At 48.5% G+C, this 20,331-nt stretch overlaps 1 protein-coding gene across 1 annotated transcript in view; it reads right to left on the reverse strand.

Moving 5' to 3' along the window:
- PACRG (parkin coregulated) overlaps positions 1-16,256 on the reverse strand; it is a 1,022,669-nt gene extending 1,006,413 nt beyond the window's left edge. The window contains exon 1 of the mRNA XM_075338224.1: positions 16,016-16,256. Within this exon, the coding sequence (XP_075194339.1) occupies positions 16,016-16,102 (87 nt within the window). The 5' untranslated portion in view covers positions 16,103-16,256. The remainder of the gene's footprint in view (positions 1-16,015) is intronic.
- Between the last annotated feature and the right edge of the window lie 4,075 nt (positions 16,257-20,331).

Genomic DNA, 20,331 nt, shown 5'->3' on the forward strand with positions numbered 1-20,331 from the left:
AGGTAGTGTACTAAAAGACAGAATGGGTAAATGATATTTCTCAGGCTTGCGTATGGGAGGAAGGTGGGTATACGGTCGGACAAACATAGGTAAATATGAGAAACACAAGCAAAATCAAGTGTCAACCATGACATACAAAAGTGGATGAGTGAACAACTTATAGAGATCGGAGCAGAGAGATGTCAGACCTGTACAGTCAGCATTAAATATGGGGTAACCCACTCAGATCTCAGACATGGCTTTACAATAAGGCTGCCCAAGAAAATGTTTCAGAGAAAAGCCACCAAGGCGATCAGCTGGTTGCCACAGATTTGGTGGAAGACAAACGGCTGAAATGCTCAGATGGCTAGAGGGAACGTATAGTATAACATGGTCGACCATTATATTGGGTTCTATATGTCCCTCCATGATGTTACAAGGCCTACACAGGCATATCCATTAATGTTGTGTCCATGAGCCATCTATAGAAAGTAGGTGCTCATAGTATAGAACTACACTATCTTTATCGCTACACTACCAATAATAGGCGCTATTTGAACTTCTTGGTTCCCAACATGAGACACGTTCTTAAAACTCTCTTTTCTAGTGTGAATTCAGTGTGTATAAGAATACACACATTGTACTGTGGCTGTCATCACTAAACCATCCTCGTCTCCTACATGGTGGTGTTCACTGCATTCTGCACGGCGTGGCAAAGGATTTCAGAGCTGCAGCAGTCAACACCATAAGGGAGGGGAGGACAGATCATCTGGCTTAGGAATACCCACTGGGCACTTGTGAGCAAGTGAAGTAGATCGGTGGAGGGCACAGGACACAGTAGAAAGCCCATGCTTGCCATTGTATCCATACTCAGTTATGTCCACGCCCTCAGAGCTGTGTGCTCCTAACGTGCACATTTCAGGGGGTTTTTGAGCGATCACTGGGGGTCTCAGGACCTGGACCCCACTGAATCTTCCTGCCTTTTAAAAAGCACAATAATAAAATAAAAAAGGTAACAAAAGTTAATTTACACTTTAAAGAGGACCTGTAATCAGGTCAAATGTAACAAGTTTTTACTCAAATTTTAATCCTACTACTCTTCTTCTAGAAATATGTGACTTTTTATTTAGTGCAAATTATGCAGAGCAGCCTAATGACACGCCCGCAAAGATTACTAAGAGCCATGCCCATTTGGTAAAGAACATTAAAATTAGCACTGAACATAAAGGCCCATATCACAGGAACCTAATACTCAGGGAGCAGAAAAAATAAAACAAGGGCAAAAGGTGGCCAGTTCTGACCTGGTGAATGCTCCTGTTTATGCCCACAATTGAGTCAGAACTAGCTGCTGCTCAAAGGCTATGGAGCCTGTTCTGAAGCTCCAAAGACTTGATCTCCAGAACTGAAGAACGTTGTGGGAACCACTGGACTACGTCAAAAGTGGAAACTGTGCTTTCTAATAAATTAGTGAACGAAGGACAGTATCTTGTTTTTATTTTTCTCTTTTTATGCCCTTCCTTCCCTGGACTATGCCGGATTCCTTTGACTACATCGGACATGTTTTTTTTTCTTTAATAAATTGGTCAATAAGGGAAAGTGTGGGAGCGTTTTTTAATCTAAAGTAATGTTCTGTGCTTATTTTTTGTTTTGATCTACTAAGCTAGTAAAGGGGGTGTCTGATAGACGCCTCTCCATTACTTACACCAGGGCTTCATGCTAGCTGACATTACACAGTTGACATCAACCCCAACTACCATTACCTGATTACCACTGCACCAGGGGAATAGGGAAGAGCCGAGACGGAGCACGAGAATTGGCACACCTAATCTGATTTACCACTGTTGTGTCGGCTTTGGACTGCTATTATTAGGCTGGGAAGGGCCCAATAACCATTGACCTTCCTAGGCTCATAATATCAGCCTGCAGCTGCTTGCTTTACGTCTGCTGATTAGTCCTATTACTTTATTACATAGCGTCCTTTTGATATGTATAGCACCATCCTTTATTACAAAGCGTCTTCTCATTATGTATAGCACTGTCCCTTATTACATAACATACTGTTTTGTTATATATGCTACTGTCCCTTTCTATATAGCTCCCTCTCAAGGTTGTGTATAGTACTATCCTCTATTACATAGTATCCTCTTGCAATGTACAGTCATGACCAAAAGTTTTGAGAATGCTACAAATATTAATTTTTACAAAGTCTACTGCTTAAGTTTTTCTAATGGCAATTTGCATATACTCCAGAATGTCATAAAGAGTGATCAGCTTAACAGCAATTACTTGCAAAGTCAATATTGGCTAAGAAAATAAACTTTAACCCCCAAAACACATTTCAACATCATTGCATTCCTGCCTTAAAAGGAGCAGCTAACATTGTTTTAGTGATTGTTCCATTAACACAGGTGTGGGTGTTGATGAGGACAGGGCTGGCGATCAATCAGTCATGATTAAGAAAGAATGACACCACTGGACACTTTAAAAGGAGGCTGGTGCTTGGTATCATTGTTTCTCTTCAGTTAACCATGGTTATCTCTAAAGAAACACGTGCAGCCATCATTGCTCTGCACAAAAATGGCCTAACAGGGAAGAGTATCGCAGCTACAAAGATTGCACCTCAGTCAACAATCTATCGCATCATCAAGAACTTCAAGGAGAGAGCTTCCATTGTTGCCAAAAAGGCTCCTGGGCGCCCAAGAAGGACCAGCAAACGCCAGGACCGTATCTTAAAACTGTTTCAGCTGCGGGATCGGACTACCAGCAGTGCCGAGCTAGCTCAGCAATGGCAGCAGGCTGGTGTGAGTGCTTCTGCACGCACTGTGAGGCGGAGACTCTTTGAGCAAGGTTTCAAGCCTGGTTTCAAGGAGGGCAGCAAAGAAGCCACTTCTCTCCAGAAAAAACATCAGGGACCGACTGATATTCTGCAAAAGGTACAGGGAGTGGACTGCTGAGGACTGGGGTAAAGTCATTTTCTCAGATGAATCACCTTTTCGATTGTTTGGGACATCTGGAAAACAGCTTATTAGGAGAAGAAGAGGTGAGCGCTACCACCAGTCTTGTCTCATGCCAACTGTAGAGCATCCTGAAACGATTCATGTGTGGGGTTGCATCTCAGCCAATGGAATCGGCTCACTCACAGTCTTGTCTAAAAACACAGCCATGAATAAAGAATGGTACCAGAATGTCCTCCAAGAGCAACTTCTCCCAACTGTCCAAGAGCAGTTTGGCGCCCAACAATGCCTTTTCCAGCATGATGGAGCACCTTGCCATAAAGCAAAGGTGATCACTAAATGGCTCATGGAACAAAACATAGAGATTTTGGGTCCATGGCCTGGAAACTCCCCAGATCTTAATCCCATTGAGAACTTGTGGGCAATCATCAAGAGACGGGTGGACAAACAAAAAACAACAAATTCTGGCAAAATGCAAGCATTGCTTATGTAAGAATGGACAGCTATCAGTCAGGATTTGGTCCAGAAGTTGATTGAGAGCATGCCAGGGAGAATTGCAGAGGTCCTGAAGAAGAAGGGTCAACACTGCAAATATTGACTTGCTGCATAAACTCATTCTAACTGTCAATATAACCTTTTGGTACTCATAATATGATTGCAATTATATTTCTGTATGTGATGTAAACATCAGACAAACACAATTAAAAACCAAAGGGCAACAGATCATGTGAAAATATAATTTTGGTGTCATTCTCAAAACTTTTGTCCATGACTGTATAGTGCCATCCTTTATTACATAGCATCGTCTTGTTATGCATTACACCATTACATAGCATTCTCTCTTGTAATCTACAGCACCCTCCCTTATTACATAGTATCCTCTATTGTTACGTATAGTGCTGTGCATAAAGGAAAAAAATTGGCTACGTGTTCTACTCCTTCTGTCTCCATACATCTACAGATATACACCAGAGACTCTGTGTTTGTCACACAACCTATCACGTGATCTTCCAAAAGAGTCATCTTAGATATCATAAGGCTCTAGCTACAATTAATCTGCGTCTGTAAATTGGTATTGGACATTGATTTACAGTTTTTGATAACTTTAAAGTGGACGACGGACAGATGTTATACTTCCATTTGCCTTCTAACATGGACCGGCCACTGTCCATGCTGCGGGCTGATCATCCCTGCAGTATGAGCCAGTCCTGTAGTCCCATAGGCATCCGTCTCCATTACTGGAGCGAACAATCTCGGGATCAAACTACATCCTACATAGATCCATACATGAATTACTCCGTTGGCGCCCGGATCCCCACTCTGTTCTCCACTAATAGGCAGAGCTGAGTCAGTATAAAACACAATGGCTCTGTAGGCCTGATCCTGTTATGCGATTTGCATGGACGACTTTCTGTAGCAGATGAACAATCACAACTATACATTTTCCCTGCAGAAGACTCTGCAGACAGCCACACACTTCTTTAGCAATATCAGCGGCTTGCCACCTTCCCTGGTATTACCGCTCATCGGAGACAGTCTCTTTAATTAATCTAGAGGATTTTATAAGGGGTGATCCCAATCATAAATTCAGTCATTGTGTAATGAAATGTTATGCAAGTTTCTAATAAACTTTGACGTTCCAGGAAAAGGTCAGTGTTGCTGTGGCAACAAATCAGATTACAGTTCCACATTTTTGAATTACCCTGGAAAAAATCAAAGGCATAATAAATGGTTGCTATGGGCAACAATCATCTGTTGCAAAATATTTTCCCCTTGTTATTTAATAGAAACGTTTTTTCTCCTATTCAGAGGTAAAATCCTCCAGAGGCCAAGCTCCACTTCTGAAAAATGTCAAATCTGACACTATTTGCAGGATTTGTTGCAGAGTTTCTTTTAGAATCTGCATTTAAAATCTATATCTTAAGTATGGTAGAAAACGTTCTAATAGCAGGAGGTTTATGGGATTTAGAAAAGATTGGCTAAAGGCTACTTTACACACTGCGATATCTGTCCCGATATCGCTAGTGTGGGTACCTGCCCCCATCTGTTGCGCGACACGGGCATATCGCTGTCCGTGCCGCACAACATCGCCCACAGCCGTCACACATACTTACATGTCCGGCGACGTCGCTGTGACCGGCGAACTGCCTCCTTTCTAAGGGGCGGTCCGTGCGGCGTCACAGCGACGTCACTGAAACGTCACTGAATTGCCGCCCAATAGCAGCGGAGGGGCGGAGATGAGCGGGACGTAACATCCCGCCCACCTCCCTCCTTCCGCATAGCAGCCGGGAGGCAGGTAAGGGGAGCTTCCTCGTTCCTGCGGCGTCACACGCAGCGATGTGTGCTGCCGCAGGAACGAGGAACAACCTCGTTACTGCTGCAGTAACGAGATTTGAGAATGGACCCCCATGTCGCCGATTAGCGATTTTGCACGTTTTTGCAACGATGCAAAATCGCTTATCGATGTCACACGCAACGGCATCGCTAATGCGGCCGGATGTGCGTCACGAATTCCGTGACCCCAACGACTCCGCATTAGCGATGTCGCAGCGTGTAAAGCCCGCTTAAGAGTGGGAAATGGTTAAATAATAAATATAACGTATAACCCCCTCTCCAATGTAGTAAGCAAGGTACAATGGAGACCACTTGGAGGGCATCAACGCAGCGTGTGATAGGTATTGACCCTACAAATTGAGCCCATTAGCAGTTTTCAGTCTGGTGTCTATCACGGGAAAGTCTAGATTTCTAGTCTTAGATTTCTGTAAGCCCCATTCAGATGAAGAGGCACAGCAGTTTCCATATCAAATGTGCAGCGTGGGAATATACAATAGGCCTAGAGGGTAAAGAATAGGGATGATCGAATACCTCAAATATTCGGCAACGCCCATATTCGCCGAATAGGTCGCCACTATTCGACTATTTGCGAATATTCGATGTGCAAAGTAAGTCTATGGGAAACCTGAATAGTTGTCGAATAGCAACTATTCGGGCTTCCCATAGACTTACATTGCGCATCGAATATTCACATAGCGGCGACCTATTCATCGGATATTCGCAAAGCCGAATATTGCCAAATATTTGTGATATTCGATCATCCCTAGTAAAGAATGAATGTTCCCTGCGCTGACGGTAAACAGACATCTGAAAAATTTGAGATAAAAAAAAGGGTCCTGTGAGATATAAAAATCCACCATTCTGTCAATAATTGGTATAGGTCTCAGCAGTCAGATGGCCACCGATCAGTAGTTTATCACCTATGTTATTGATTGGTGATTAGGGATGATCGAATATCACAAATATTCAGCAATATTCGGCTTCGTGAATATCCAACGAACAGGTCGCCGCTATGCGAATATTCTATGCGCAATGTAAGTCTATGGGAAGCCCGAATAGTTGCTATTCGGCAACTATTCGGGTTTTCCCATGGACTTACTTTGCGCATCGAATATTCATAAATAGTCGAATAGCTGCGACCTATTCGGCGAATATGGGCGTTGACGAATATTTGCGGTATTCTATCATCCCTATTGGTGATTACTTGTTTTCATTCTTTTTAAGCTTTGTTCACATCTGTAATAAAGGCTCCATCCTAGATCCTGTCCTTTTTGACTGGATAGAGCTGATATCTGCATAATTTATTCTAGTAAAATAACAGAAGAATTATGATGGAAATGAAAATTACTCCAATAATGTCACAACTGATTTATCTGAACATTTTTTGGTCATGAATGAAGTAGTCTCTTTTTGTAAAAGTAGCCAAGGCCAGACACCTGACCAGTATAGGCATCTAGCCACTATAGGCACCCAAGCAGTAAAGGCATTTGATCACAATGAGCACTCAACTAGTATAGGTATCTGACCACTATAGCCACCCGACCAGTATAGGTATCTGACCACCATAGGACCCTGGCAAGTGTAGAATTCTGACCACTCTAGACACCCAAACAGCATAGGGATTTGACCACCATAGCCCCCCGACCAGTATAGGCTTCTGACCACCATAGGCACCAGACCAGTATAGGTATCTGACCACCATAAGCACTCGACCAGTATAGGTATCTGACCACCATAAGCACCTGACGAGTATAGGCATCTGATCATCATAGAAACCCGACCAGTATATGTATATGAACATCATAGGCACCTGACCAGTATAGGTATCTGACAACCATAGACACCTGACAAGCATAGACATCTGACCACCATAGGCAACAGGCCAATATAGGCATCTGACCACCATAGGTGTAACGCCTGGTCCCACCAGACCCCGTGGGGGGCGCGCTCCCTCACATTTGCCCTGTCCCAGCATGGCTCCCACTTGCACTCCCAGTCATAGCCCCAGGCAGCGACGGCCTTCCTCTTACCGGTCCCATGGCTCTGCAGGCGCTGCCCCTGCTCCGGGCCCTGCTGTACATCCTGCTCCCAGGCATGCTGCAGCCTCTTCCTGTCTCCCGTCCTTACACAGAACTGCAGTAAGTGACTCTAGGCTGCGTGCGAGGCCACGCCCCCTTTCTTAAAGCGGTATACCCCGTTTTCTGGAAGTGACCTCAGAGGTCACCTGTTACCTAATGGGTATTTAGGTTCACCTCCCCCAGCAGCAGGCGCCCGAGCAACGCTTCCATTAGAGCCTTGCCAGTGTCCAGACCCCCTTGTGCTGTTATCTGTTTTCTGTGCATTTATACCTGGTTCTAATCCCTTGTCTCACCGTAGTGCCATCCGTACCATTCCGGCTGTGGACGTCACCGCTCATACCGACAGTGGACGTCACCGTGCCCTACCTGCCGTGGACATTATCTGTACCGTACCTGCTGTGGACGTCACCTGCTGTGAGCATCTCTGGTGCCGTTTCCGTGTTCTGCCGGCTGTGGAAGCCACAACCTTGCTACACCTGGCCCTACAGAGACTCCAACTACCGGTTCATGGCTGTCATGCATTTAGGCCTTCTGGGGAGGCACCGCACAGTCCCTGTATAGGGGTTCGCTGCTGGTCGCCTTCTCAGGGGAGTCCGGTGCACGGTCCAGTGGGTCCACCTCCGGACGCTCGCCGCTCCTCGGTGAGCGTAACAGTTTGCTCGGGCCATGGACTCCGCCGGGATCAAGGTTAACCCGCTGACTGACCTGCAACAGGAGCTCTCCCGCCAACGCGAGACCCAAGCAAGATTAGTGGCTCACATGAAGTCTGTGGAATCCCGTCTGGCATCCATGCAAACCTCCGGATTCTCTGATGGCTCCCAACTAGTTGAACTACAGAAGGAACTGTCCCGCCAGCATGAGGCCCAGAGACGCATGGCCGAATATATGGCGTCCGTGGATTCCCGTCTATACGCCCTGCAGAATCCGGCCTCCTCAACAACCCCCGACTCTGCGGGATTATCGACATGCATGTCTCCTTCCCGCCTGGCCTCCCCACCCATGTATGGAGGGGATCCTCGTTTGTGTCGTGGTTTCTTAAACCAGTGCTCCCTGCACTTTGAGCTGTCGCCGCTGCAGCGAGCGACTGATCGCTCGAAAATCGCATTTATCATGTCTCATTTGACTGGTCAGGCTCTGGCTTGGATGAATCCGCTCTGGGAGAGGAATGACCCGACCGTTCAAGTCCTGTCCGTCTTTCTGACCACCTTCTGTAAGGTGTTCGATGAGCCAGGCCGTCTCTCGTCTACTGCCTCTTCGCTCATGAGAATCCACCAGGGGAATCTCACCGTGGGACAGTATGCAATCGAATTCCGCACTCTGTCCTCCGAACTCAAGTGGAACAATGACGCCTTGGTAGCTGCCTTCTGGGAAGGGTTATCCGGTAAAATCAAGGATGAACTGGCCGGCCGGGATGTACCTACCAGCCTGGAAGAGCTGATCTCTCTGGCTACCCGTATTGATCTCCGCTTCCAAGAGCGTGCCAGAGAAGTCACCCGGACGAGAAGAACCCCGCGCCTTGCGCCCACTTTCCAAAGGCCGATGTCACCTCCCTCCACCCAGCTTACTGCTCCGCACGAGCCCATGGAGGTCGATCGCGTCAGTGAGTCCAGACTGCGACAGAGGAATCGGAGAATGGCAGGAGAGTGCTTCTACTGCGGAAGTGCCAAACATCTGATTCAGGACTGTCCAGTAAAGCCAGGAAACTACAGAGCCTAGGGTCCATCGGAGAGGCCACCCTAGGTCATGCCAAGTCCTCTCCTTTTCTCCATGTACATGTATCCCTGTCCTGTGGTTCCATCCGGTTGTCAGAGCATGCGTTCCTGCATTCAGGCTCTGCCGGGAACTTTATCCAACAATCCGTGGTGGACCTACACCAGATTCCCGTTCGATGTCTTGCTACCCCCATCAATCTTTCTTCCGTGGATGGAAAACCGCTATCCGAACCCATCCGGTACATCACGGAGAACTGTACTATGCAAGTGGGGTTGCTGCACTCTGAGACCATCGCCTTCCACGTACTCCCTGGCATGACGCATGCCCTACTACTGGGAATACCCTGGCTTCGGTCGCACAAGCCAGTACTAGACTGGGATTCTGGAGACATCCTGCAATGGGGTGCGTCTTGCCACAGCAACTGCCTGAAACCAGTGCATCATCCGCACCGACCCGTTGAACCGGTCACCCTTCCCGGGTTACCCCCTGCCTACTGGGCCTATGCCGATGTCTTTGACAAGAAGGAGGCCGAGACTTTACCGCCACACAGACCCTACGATTGTCCCATCGACCTGCTCCCCGGGACAACCCCTCCGCGTGGGCGCATCTACCCTCTGTCCCGAGAAGAGACCCAAGCCATGTCTGACTACATAAAGGAGAATCTAGCATGAGGATTCATCCAAAAATCCTCCTGTCCTGCCGGAGAGGGCTTATTCTTTGTGGGGAAAAAGGACGGAGGTCTACGGCCTTGCATTGAATTCCGCGGATTGAATAAGATCACGGTGAAGAACAGATACCCGCTACCCCTGATACCGGAACTGTTTGATCGCTTTCAATGTGCCAAGATCTTCTCCAAATTAGATCTCCAGGGTGCGTACAATCTGGTCCGCATTCGGTCAGGGGACGAATGGAAGACTGCGTTCAACACTCGGGATGGGCACTATGAATATCGAGTGATGCCCTTCGGGCTCAGTAACGCTCCGGCGGTCTTCCAGGAGTTCGTGAACGACGTCTTCCGTGATCTTCTCTACACCTGTGTGGTTGTGTATTTAGACGACATCCTTATCTTCTCTCCGGACTTGCATACCCATCGAAGACATGTCCGTCTTGTCCTGCGGAGATTGAGGGAGAATCGCCTTTACGCCAAACTCGAGAAATGCCTGTTCGAGCAGACCTCGTTACCCTTCCTTGGCCACATAGTCTCTGATACCGGCCTGAAGATGGACCCTGATAAGGTATCAGCCGTACTGAATTGGTCCCGTCCGGAAGGGTTGAAGGCTATCCAGCGATTCCTGGGATTCGCCAACTATTACCGGCAATTCATTCCACACTTCTCGTCTCTGGTGCGTCCCATATCCTCTCTCACTCGCAAAGGGGAGAACCCAAAGAAATGGACCCTGGAAGCTGAAGAATCCTTCCTGTCCCTTAAACGAGCCTTCGCTTCTGCTCCAGCCTTACACAGACCCGACACTAAAGGGGGCTTTACACGCTACGATATCGTTAATGTTTGATCGCCGGGGTCAAGTTGTTAGTGATGCACATCCGGCGTCATTAACGATATCGCAGCGTGTGATACCAGCGACCTTAGGCGACCTCAAAAATGGTGAAAATCGTTCACCGTGGAGAGGTCGTCCCAAAGTAAAAAATCGGTAAGGGTTGTTTAGCGTTGTGGTTCATCGCTCATGCGGCAGCACACATCGCTATGTGTGACACCGCATGAGCGAGGAACGTCTCCTTACCTGCCGCTGGCCGCAATGAGGAAGGAAGGAGGTGGGCGGGATGTTACGTCCTGCTCATCTCCGCCCCTCTGCTTTGATTGGCCGGCCGCTGTGTGACGTTGCGGTGACGTCGCTGTGATGCCGAACGTCCCTCCCCCTTGAAGGAGGGATTGTTCGGCAGTCACAGCGATGACGTCGACCAGGTAAGTATGTGTGACGCTGCGTAGCGATAATGTTCGCTACGGCAGCGATCACAAACAATCGCATGCGCGACGGGGGCGGGTACTTACACGCTCGCTATCACTAGAAATTGCTAGCGATATCGCTAACGTGTAAAGCCCCCTTTACTAGCCGCTTATCCTTGAGGTAGATGCCTCCTCATCCGGAGCCGGTGCGGTCCTTACACAGAAAACGTCTGAGGGTAAGACAGTAACCTGTGGCTTCTTTTCTAAGGCTTTCTCCCCAGCAGAACGAAACTACTCAATCGGAGACCGTGAGTTGCTGGCAATCAAACTGGCCCTGGAAGAGTGGCGATACCTGCTGGAAGGGTCATTGCATCCAGTTACCATCTATACTGACCACAAGAATCTGGCATATCTCCAGACAGCCCACAAGCTAAACCCCCGACAGGCCCGATGGTCGTTATTCTTCGCCCGCTTTGATTTTGTTCTGCATTTCCGTCCAGCCGAGAAGAACCTGAAGGCCGATGCGCTGTCTCGATCATTCCTGTTAGAGGATCAGGAAGATGAACCTCGGCACATCATTGAACCTTCCAAGCTAATGGCGGCACCAGTTGACATGCACCACCTTCCTCCCGGTAAGACGTTTGTTGCTGAGGTCGATAGAGAACGTGTACTCCGGTGGGGACACTCTTCCCGAATAGCAGGTCACGTGGGTCACAAGAAATCTCTGCAATTGATATCCCGATATTACTGGTGGCCAGACGTCAAGACGTCTAGGACTTTGTTTCATCCTGTTCCTCCTGTGCCCGGAACAAGGTCCCGAAGACTCTTCCAGCAGGCCCTTTGCTTCCTTTACCCGTACCATCCGTACCGTCGGCTCCGGTTCTTGCTGCATTATTCATTCAACATATCTTCCGGCTTCACGGCTTGCCTCTCCATATCGTGTCCGACAGAGGGGTCCAGTTCACCGCTCGGTTTTGGAGAGCAGTCTGCAAAATGATGGATGTTCAATTGGACTTTTCTTCTGCCTACCACCCTCAGTCCAATGGCCAAGTGGAGCGCATTAACCAAGTCTTGACTAACTATCTCCGCCACTTCGTGGACGAACACCATAGCAACTGGGTCAACCTGCTTCCATGGGCCGAGTTCTCCTACAACAATCATGACAGTGAGTCCTCTGCTAAATCCCCGTTCCAGGTGGTGTATGGACAGCGACCCAAAGTGCCGTGCCCTGTGACATGTTCTTCAGGCAACCCTGCAGCTGATGACTTTGTGAGGTCCTTCTCCGCCGTCTGGGCTGAGACCAAGTCGGCTCTGGAACATTTCTCTGTCCGCATGAAGAAACACGCTGACAAGAAACGTCTGGATGTTCCATTTTTTCAACCCGGAGATAAAGTCTGGCTCTCATCCAAGTATGTCCGCCTGAAGATGCCGTCCTACAAACTGGGTCCCCGCTTTATTGGTCCCTTTGAAGTGCTCCGACAGATCAATGAGGTGTCCTACAAGTTGAAGCTGCCGTCTACACTTCGCATCCCGAACTCCTTCCATATGTCCCTCCTCAAGCTGGTGGTCCTGAGCCGTTTCCACAGTGATCCTGGGGCTTCGCCTCCTCCTGTTGGTGATGACGATGTCTTTGAGGTAAAAGCCATCCTTGCGGCTAAGGAGGTCCGAGGTAGAACCTACTATCTGGTAGACTGGAAGGGGTTCGGTCCTGAGGAGAGGACGTGGGTACCTGCGGAGGACGTGGATGCTCCTCGTCTCCTCCGGAGCTTCCTGAGGAGGGGGAAGCTTCAGGGGGGGGTACTGTAACGCCTGGTCCCACCAGACTCCGTGGGGGGCGCGCTCCCTCACATTTGCCCAGTCCCAGCCTTCCTCTTACCGGTCCCATGGCTCTGCAGGCGCTGCCCATGCTTTGGGCCCTGCTGTACGTCCTGCTCCCAGGCATGCTGCAGCCTCTTCCTGTCTCCCGTCCTTACACAGAACTGCAGTAAGTGACTCTAGGCTGCGTGCGAGGCCACGCCCCCTTTCTTAAAGCGGTATACCCCGTTTTCTGGAAGTGACCTCAAAGGTCACCTGTTACCTAATGGGTATTTAGGTTCACCTCCCCCAGCAGCAGGCGCCCGAGCAACGCTTCCATTAGAGCCTTGCCAGTGTCCAGACCCCCTTGTGCTGTTATCTGTTTTCTGTGCATTTATACCTGGTTCTAATCCCTTGTCTCACCGTAGTGCCATCCGTACCATTCCGGCTGTGGACGTCACCGCTCATACCGACAGTGGACGTCACCGTGCCCTACCTGCCGTGGACATTATCTGTACCGTACCTGCTGTGGACGTCACCCGCTGTGAGCATCTCCGGTGCCGTTTCCGTGTTCTGCCGGCTGTGGAAGCCACAACCTTGCTACACCTGGCCCTACAGAGACTCCTACTACCGGTTCCTGGCTGCCGTGCATTTAGGCCTTCTGGGGAGGTGCCGCACAGTCCCTGTATAGGGGTTCGCTGCTGGTCGCCTTCTCAGGGGAGTCCGGTGCACGGTCCAGTGGGTCCACCTCCGGACGCTCGCCGCTCCTCGATGAGCGTAACAATAGGTATTCGAAGAGTATAGGCATCTGACCACCATAAGCACCCGACCAGTATAGGTATCTGACCACCATAGGCACTCGACCAGTATAGGCATCTGATCACCATAGAAACCCAACCAGTACAGGTATATGACCACCATAGGCAACCGATCAGTACAGGTATCTGACAACCATAGGTACCCGACCAGTATTGGCATATGGCCACCATAAGCACCTGACCAGTATAGGCATCTGATCATAATAGAAACCCGACCAGTATATGTATATGACCATCATAGGCACCTGACCAATATAGGTATCTGACTACCATAGGCACCCAACCAATATAGGCATCTGACCACCATAGGTATCCAAAGAGTATAGGTATCTGACCACCATAAGCACCCGACCAGTATAGGTATCTGACCACTATAGGCACTCGACCAGTATAGGCATCTGATCACCATAGAAACCCAACCAGTATAGGTATATGGCCACCATAGGCAACCGACCAGTTTAGGTATCTGACAACCATAGGCACCTGACCAGCATATGCATCTGACCATCATAGGCACCAGACCAATATGGGTATCTGATCACAAAAGGCACCCGCCCAGTATAGGCACTTGAACACCATAGGCACATGACCAGTACAGGCATCTGACTACCATAGGCACCCGACCAGAATAGTTTTCTGACCACCAAAGGCACCCAACAAGCATAGGCAATCTGACCACCAAAGGCACCCGACCAGTATATAGGTATCTGACCACCATAGGTGAATGGTCGCCTATGGTCATAATACAATGTGTCAGGAGAAGCTCCGGACTGGCTAGGTGCACAGACACAGTGTATAGCGAGCCTCACAGTGTGAGCCCTGGGACTTACTTGAGTCTCCCTATGTCACCGCACAACTTTGCCAGTGACTACAGAGCTCTCCGCTACTCTCTTCAAAGCCTGAATAATGCAGGGGAATGGTGTTATAGTGGGCAGCGTATTGTTTTCTTTCTATTAGATCCTTTATCATCTGTGTAATACAGGAAGACTGGCAATCTGGTCTAAGCGAGGTCCTGAGCATTATAGCTACACGTGCCACCTCCATGCCCCATTGGTGACATGTCTTTTTTAGTGGTAAACTATCGGGATGCTTGGTACCTCTATGGCAGGAGTTGCACATTTTGTCTAATTGACACGAATGAGTGTGATTGATGTGCAGCTCCAGTAATGTTAATGAGAAATCAAAAAATTCTCCTAATTGTGCACCAAGATGCCAAGTATCCCATGATGTTTTATAAAATGCCGGCATATAGCGAAGCAGACTGAGAACACAGAAATCAACAACATGGCATGGGCATCTATGGATGGTGATCTGAACGTCATAGGGACAGTATTCCCAATTATGCACCACCATCACAAGCATCTGCCAACATGGCACCATATAGTACAATACAGTCCCCCCTCCACTATGGGCATAGCTAAGAAATGCACAGCATGGCATGGGCATGTGGATCTCTATGGATGGAGATCTGGCAATACCATGACAAGTATCTTCCAACATTGTACCATATAGTACAGTGTATTCCCCTCCACTATGGGCATAGCTGATAAATGCACAGCACATGGGCATGTGGATCTCTATGGATGACGATCTGGCACCATATAGCACAGTGTATTCCTCTCCAATATGGGCATAGCTGACTTATGCACAGCACATGGGCATGTGGATCTCTATGGATGACGATCTGGCTCCATATAGCACAGTGTATTCCCCTCCAATATGGGCATAGCTGACATATGCACAGCACATGGGCATGTGGATCTCTATGGATGACGATCTGGCACCATATAGCACAGTGTATTCCCCTCCAATATGGGCATAGCTGACATATGCACAGTACATGGGCATGTGGATCTCTATGGATGACGATCTGGCACCATATAGCACAGTGTATTCCCCTCCAATATGGGCATAGCTGACATATGCACAGTACATGGGCATGTGGATCTCTATGGATGACGATCTGGCACCATATAGCACAGTGTATTCCCCTCCAATATGGGCATAGCTGACATATGCACAGTACATGGGCATGTGGATCTCTATGGATGACGATCTGGCTCCATATAGCACAGTGTATTCCCCTCCAATATGGGCATAGCTGACATATGCACAGCACATGGGCATGTGGATCTCTATGGATGACGATCTGGCACCATATAGCACAGTGTATTCCCCTCCAATATGGGCATAGCTGACATATGCACAGCACATGGGCATGTGGATCTCTATGGATGACGATCTGGCTCCATATAGCACAGTGTATTCCCCTCCAATATGGGCATAGCTGACATATGCACAGTACATGGGCATGTGGATCTCTATGGATGACGATCTGGCACCATATAGCACAGTGTATTCCCCTCCAATATGGGCATAGCTGACATATGCACAGTACATGGGCATGTGGATCTCTATGGATGGCGATCTGCCCTCACTTACTACTGCATTCTTCATCAGGGCTCTCACAGTGAACCCCTCGGAGGCCGCTTTGTCCCCGCTCTTGTTAGTGCTGCTCTCGATCACCATATTCACAGTCTCAGCTGGGAGAGATGTCGCCGGACGTAACTGCGTGTACCGTGGAGTGGGAGCCTGATCTTCTAGTTTATCACAGTAACCAAGACAACAACGGCATACGCTGACCCTTGTTGCTAGGCGACGTGTCAACTATACCTGTGACGTAGCTGCAACCCAGGAAATAGCGTAACACGCTGCTGCTCACTCCTCCCCAGTACGGCAAGCTGTGCGCTACTGCGCATGCGCCCTCTAGAGCAGTCTACACGTGTGTGGCTGCGGTGTTAGTCGCTGTTATAGTGCTATGCTCTGCTGTACAATATACCTCACACAGACCGCACAGTCAGCTGAAGTGCTATTGTGTGGAGCGTGCATGACTACCAGGACAGTGACATAAGATTAGTAATGTGGAGCTTACATGGTCACCAGAACCGTCACATTAGGAGCAGTAATGTGGTGGGTGCATGGCTATCGGCAGTAACATAGCAGCAGTAGTGTGGAGCGTGTATGACTACCAGGGGAGGAACATAGCAGTAGTGTGGTGGGTGTATGACTACCAAGAGACGAATACAGGAGCAGTAGTGTAGAGCATGCATGGTCACCAGGACCGTCACATAGGAGCAGTAGTGTGGAGCGTACATGGCTATCAGGACAGTAACAGGAGCAGTAGTGTGGGGCGTACATGGCTATCAGGACAGTGACATAGGAGCAGTAGTGTGGAGCGTACATGGCTATCAGGACAGTAACATAGGAGCAGTAATGTGGAGCGTACATGGCTATCAGGACAGTAACAGGAGCAGTAGTGTGGAGCGTACATGGCTATCAGGACAGTAACATAGGAGCAGTAGTGTGGGGCGTACATGGCTATCAGGACAGTAACAGGAGCAGTAGTGTGGGGCGTACATGGCTATCAGGACAGTGACATAGGAGCAGTAGTATGAAGCGTACATGGCTATCAGTATAGTAACATAGGAGCAGTAATGTGGAGCGTACATGGCTATCAGGACAGTAACAGGAGCAGTAGTGTGGGGCGTACATGGCTATCAGGACAGTAACATAGGAGCAGTAATGTGGAGCGTACATGGCTATCAGGACAGTAACAGGAGCAGTAGTGTGGAGCGTACATGGCTATCAGGACAGTAACATAGGAGCAGTAGTGTGGAGCGTACATGGCTATCAGGACAGTGACATAAGAGCAGTAGTATGAAGCGTACATGGCTATCAGTATAGTAACATAGGAGCAGTAGTGTGGAGCGTACATGGCTATCAGGACAGTAACAGGAGCAGTAGTGTGGGGCGTACATGGCTATCAGGACAGTGACATAAGAGCAGTAGTATGAAGCGTACATGGCTATCAGGACAGTAACAGGAGCAGTAGTGTGGAGTGTACATGGCTATCAGGACAGTAACATAGGAGCAGTAGTGTGGAGCGTACATGGCTATCAGGACAGTAACAGGAGCAGTAGTGTGGGGCGTACATGGCTATCAGGACAGTGACATAAGAGCAGTAGTATGAAGCGTACATGGCTATCAGTATAGTAACATAGGAGCAGTAATGTGGAGCGTACATGGCTATCAGGACAGTAACATAGGAGCAGTAGTGTGGGGCGTGCATGGCTATCAGGACAGTAACATAAGAGCAGTAATGTGGAGCGTACATGGCTATCAGGACAGTAACATAGGAGCAGTAATGTGGAGCGTACATGGCTATCAGGACAGTAACATAGGAGCAGTAGTGTGGGGCGTACATGGCTATCAGGACAGTAACATAGGAGCAGTAGTGTGGGGCGTGCATGGCTATCAGGACAGTAACATAAGAGCAGTAGTGTGGAGCGTACATGGTCACCAGGACCGTCACATAGGAGCAGTAGTGTGGAGCGTACATGGCTATCAGGACAGCAACATAGGAGCAGTAGTGTGGGGCGTGCATGGCTATCAGGACAGTAACATAAGAGCAGTAGTGTGGAGCGTACATGGCTATTAGGACAGTAACATAGGAGCAGTAGTTTGGAGCGTACATGGCTATCAGGACAGTAACATTGGAGCAGTAGTGTGGAGCGTGCATGGCTATCAGGACAGTAACATAAGAGCAGTACTGTGAGGCGTACATGGCTATCAGGACAGTAACATAAGAGCAGTAATGTGGAGCGTGCATGGCTATCAGGACAGTAACATAAGAGCAGTAATGTGGAGCGTGCATGGGGTAAGAGCAGTAATGTGGAGCGTGCATGGCTATCAGGACAGTAACATAAGAGCAGTAATGTGGAGCGTGCATGGCTATCAGGACAGTAACATAGGAGCAGTAGTGTGGAGCGTACATGGCTATCAGGACAGTAACATAGGAGCAGTAGTGTGGAGCGTACATGGCTATCAGGACAGTAACATTGGAGCAGTAGTATGAAGCGTACATGGCTATCAGGACAGTAACATAGGAGCAGTAGTGTGGAGCGTGCATGGCTATCAGGACAGTAACAGGCATATGGAATTTTGTATTGAGAGCTAGGATGGATGTATAGATAGATAGATGTACAGACAGACAGTATGGATGGATGGATGGATATATAGGATGTACATATCGACAGACAGAATACACAGACATACAGATAATATAGACAGACAGTATAGATAGACAGATACACAGTATACACAGACATATAGTATACTGTAGACATACAGACAGTATACACAGACAGTATACACAGACAGATACACAGTATGCACAGTCAGTATTCACAGATAGTATACTGTAGACAGACAGTATACACAGACAGTATACACAGACAGACGGTATACACAGACAGTATACACATACAGACAGTATATACAGACAGTGTACATAGATAGTATACACAGACAGACAGTATACACAGACAGTAAACACAGACACAGTATACACAGACAGACAGTATACACAGACAGTATAAACAGACAGACAGCTTCATACTGCATACTCTACAGGACACACATATCTTATACATAACACCTACAGACAGCATATAATAACACAATAACACATGATTCACATTATACTCACCTCCTTTTTAGCCCCCTGGAGTTTAGAGGGTCTTTAGAAGCATGCACCCCTCCCCCTCTATCTCTCAGGCCGCAGCAGTGCAGACGCCCCTCCCTCCTCTCTGTGTGGTGAAGAGGGGAGCAGACAGGATACAGAGGAGGGGAGGGCTCCTTGTTCTGGAACCTGTGCACCGCAGGAGCAGCAAGTGACAGTGAACTGTTCACCGTAGGAAGGGGCCCTGTGCAACTGGTGGCTATGGCACTCACCTCGGCGTCCTCCTGCGACGCTGGCGGCAACTGACCAGTGTGTAAGCGGCACAGCACATAACGTCAGTGTCATGCGCGGCCACTTGCAGCCTCCGACTTACATGTATCTGAATCGAGCTGGGTCCGGCGGGCCCCCTGTAACCCAGGCCCGGTCACAGTGGCAACCTCTGCGACCGCGGTCATTACGACCCTGATCAGGACAGTAACATAGGAGCAGTAATGTGCATACATGAATACCAGGAGAGTATTGTAGAGCATGCATGGTCACCAGGACCGTCATATAGGAGCAGTAATGTGGAGCGTACATGGCTATCAAGACAGTGACATAGGAGCAGTAATGTGGAGCATACATGGCAATCAGGACAGTAACATAGGAGCTGTAATGTGGAGCGTACATGGCTATCAGTACAGTAACATAGGAGCTGTAATGTGGAGCGTACATGGCTATCAGTACAGTAACATAGGAGCAGTAGTGTGGAGCGTACATGACTATCAGCACTGTAACATAGGAGCAGTAATGTTGGAGCGTACATGACTACCAGGACAGTAACATAGGAGCAGTAATGTGGAGCGTACATGGCTATCAGGACAGTAACATAGGAGCAGTAGTGTGGAGCGTACATAGCTATCAGGAGAGTAACATAGGAGCAGTAATGTTGGAGCGTACATAACTACCAGGACAGTATCATAGGAGCAGTAGTGTGGAGCGTACATGGCTATCAGGAGAGTAACATAGGAGCAGTAATGTTGGAGTGTACATAACTACCAGGACAGTAACATACGAGCAGTAGTGTGGAGCGTACATGACTACCAGGACAGTAACATAGGAGCAGTAATGTTGGAGCGTACATGACTGCCAGGACAGTAACATAGGAGCAGTAATGTGGAGCGTACATGGCTATCAGTACAGTAACATAGGAGCAGTAGTGTGGAGCGTACATGGCTATCAGTACAGTAACATAGGA

The sequence above is a fragment of the Anomaloglossus baeobatrachus genome, chromosome 3, assembly GCF_048569485.1.
Source record: "Anomaloglossus baeobatrachus isolate aAnoBae1 chromosome 3, aAnoBae1.hap1, whole genome shotgun sequence".
NCBI lineage: Eukaryota > Metazoa > Chordata > Amphibia > Anura > Aromobatidae > Anomaloglossus > Anomaloglossus baeobatrachus.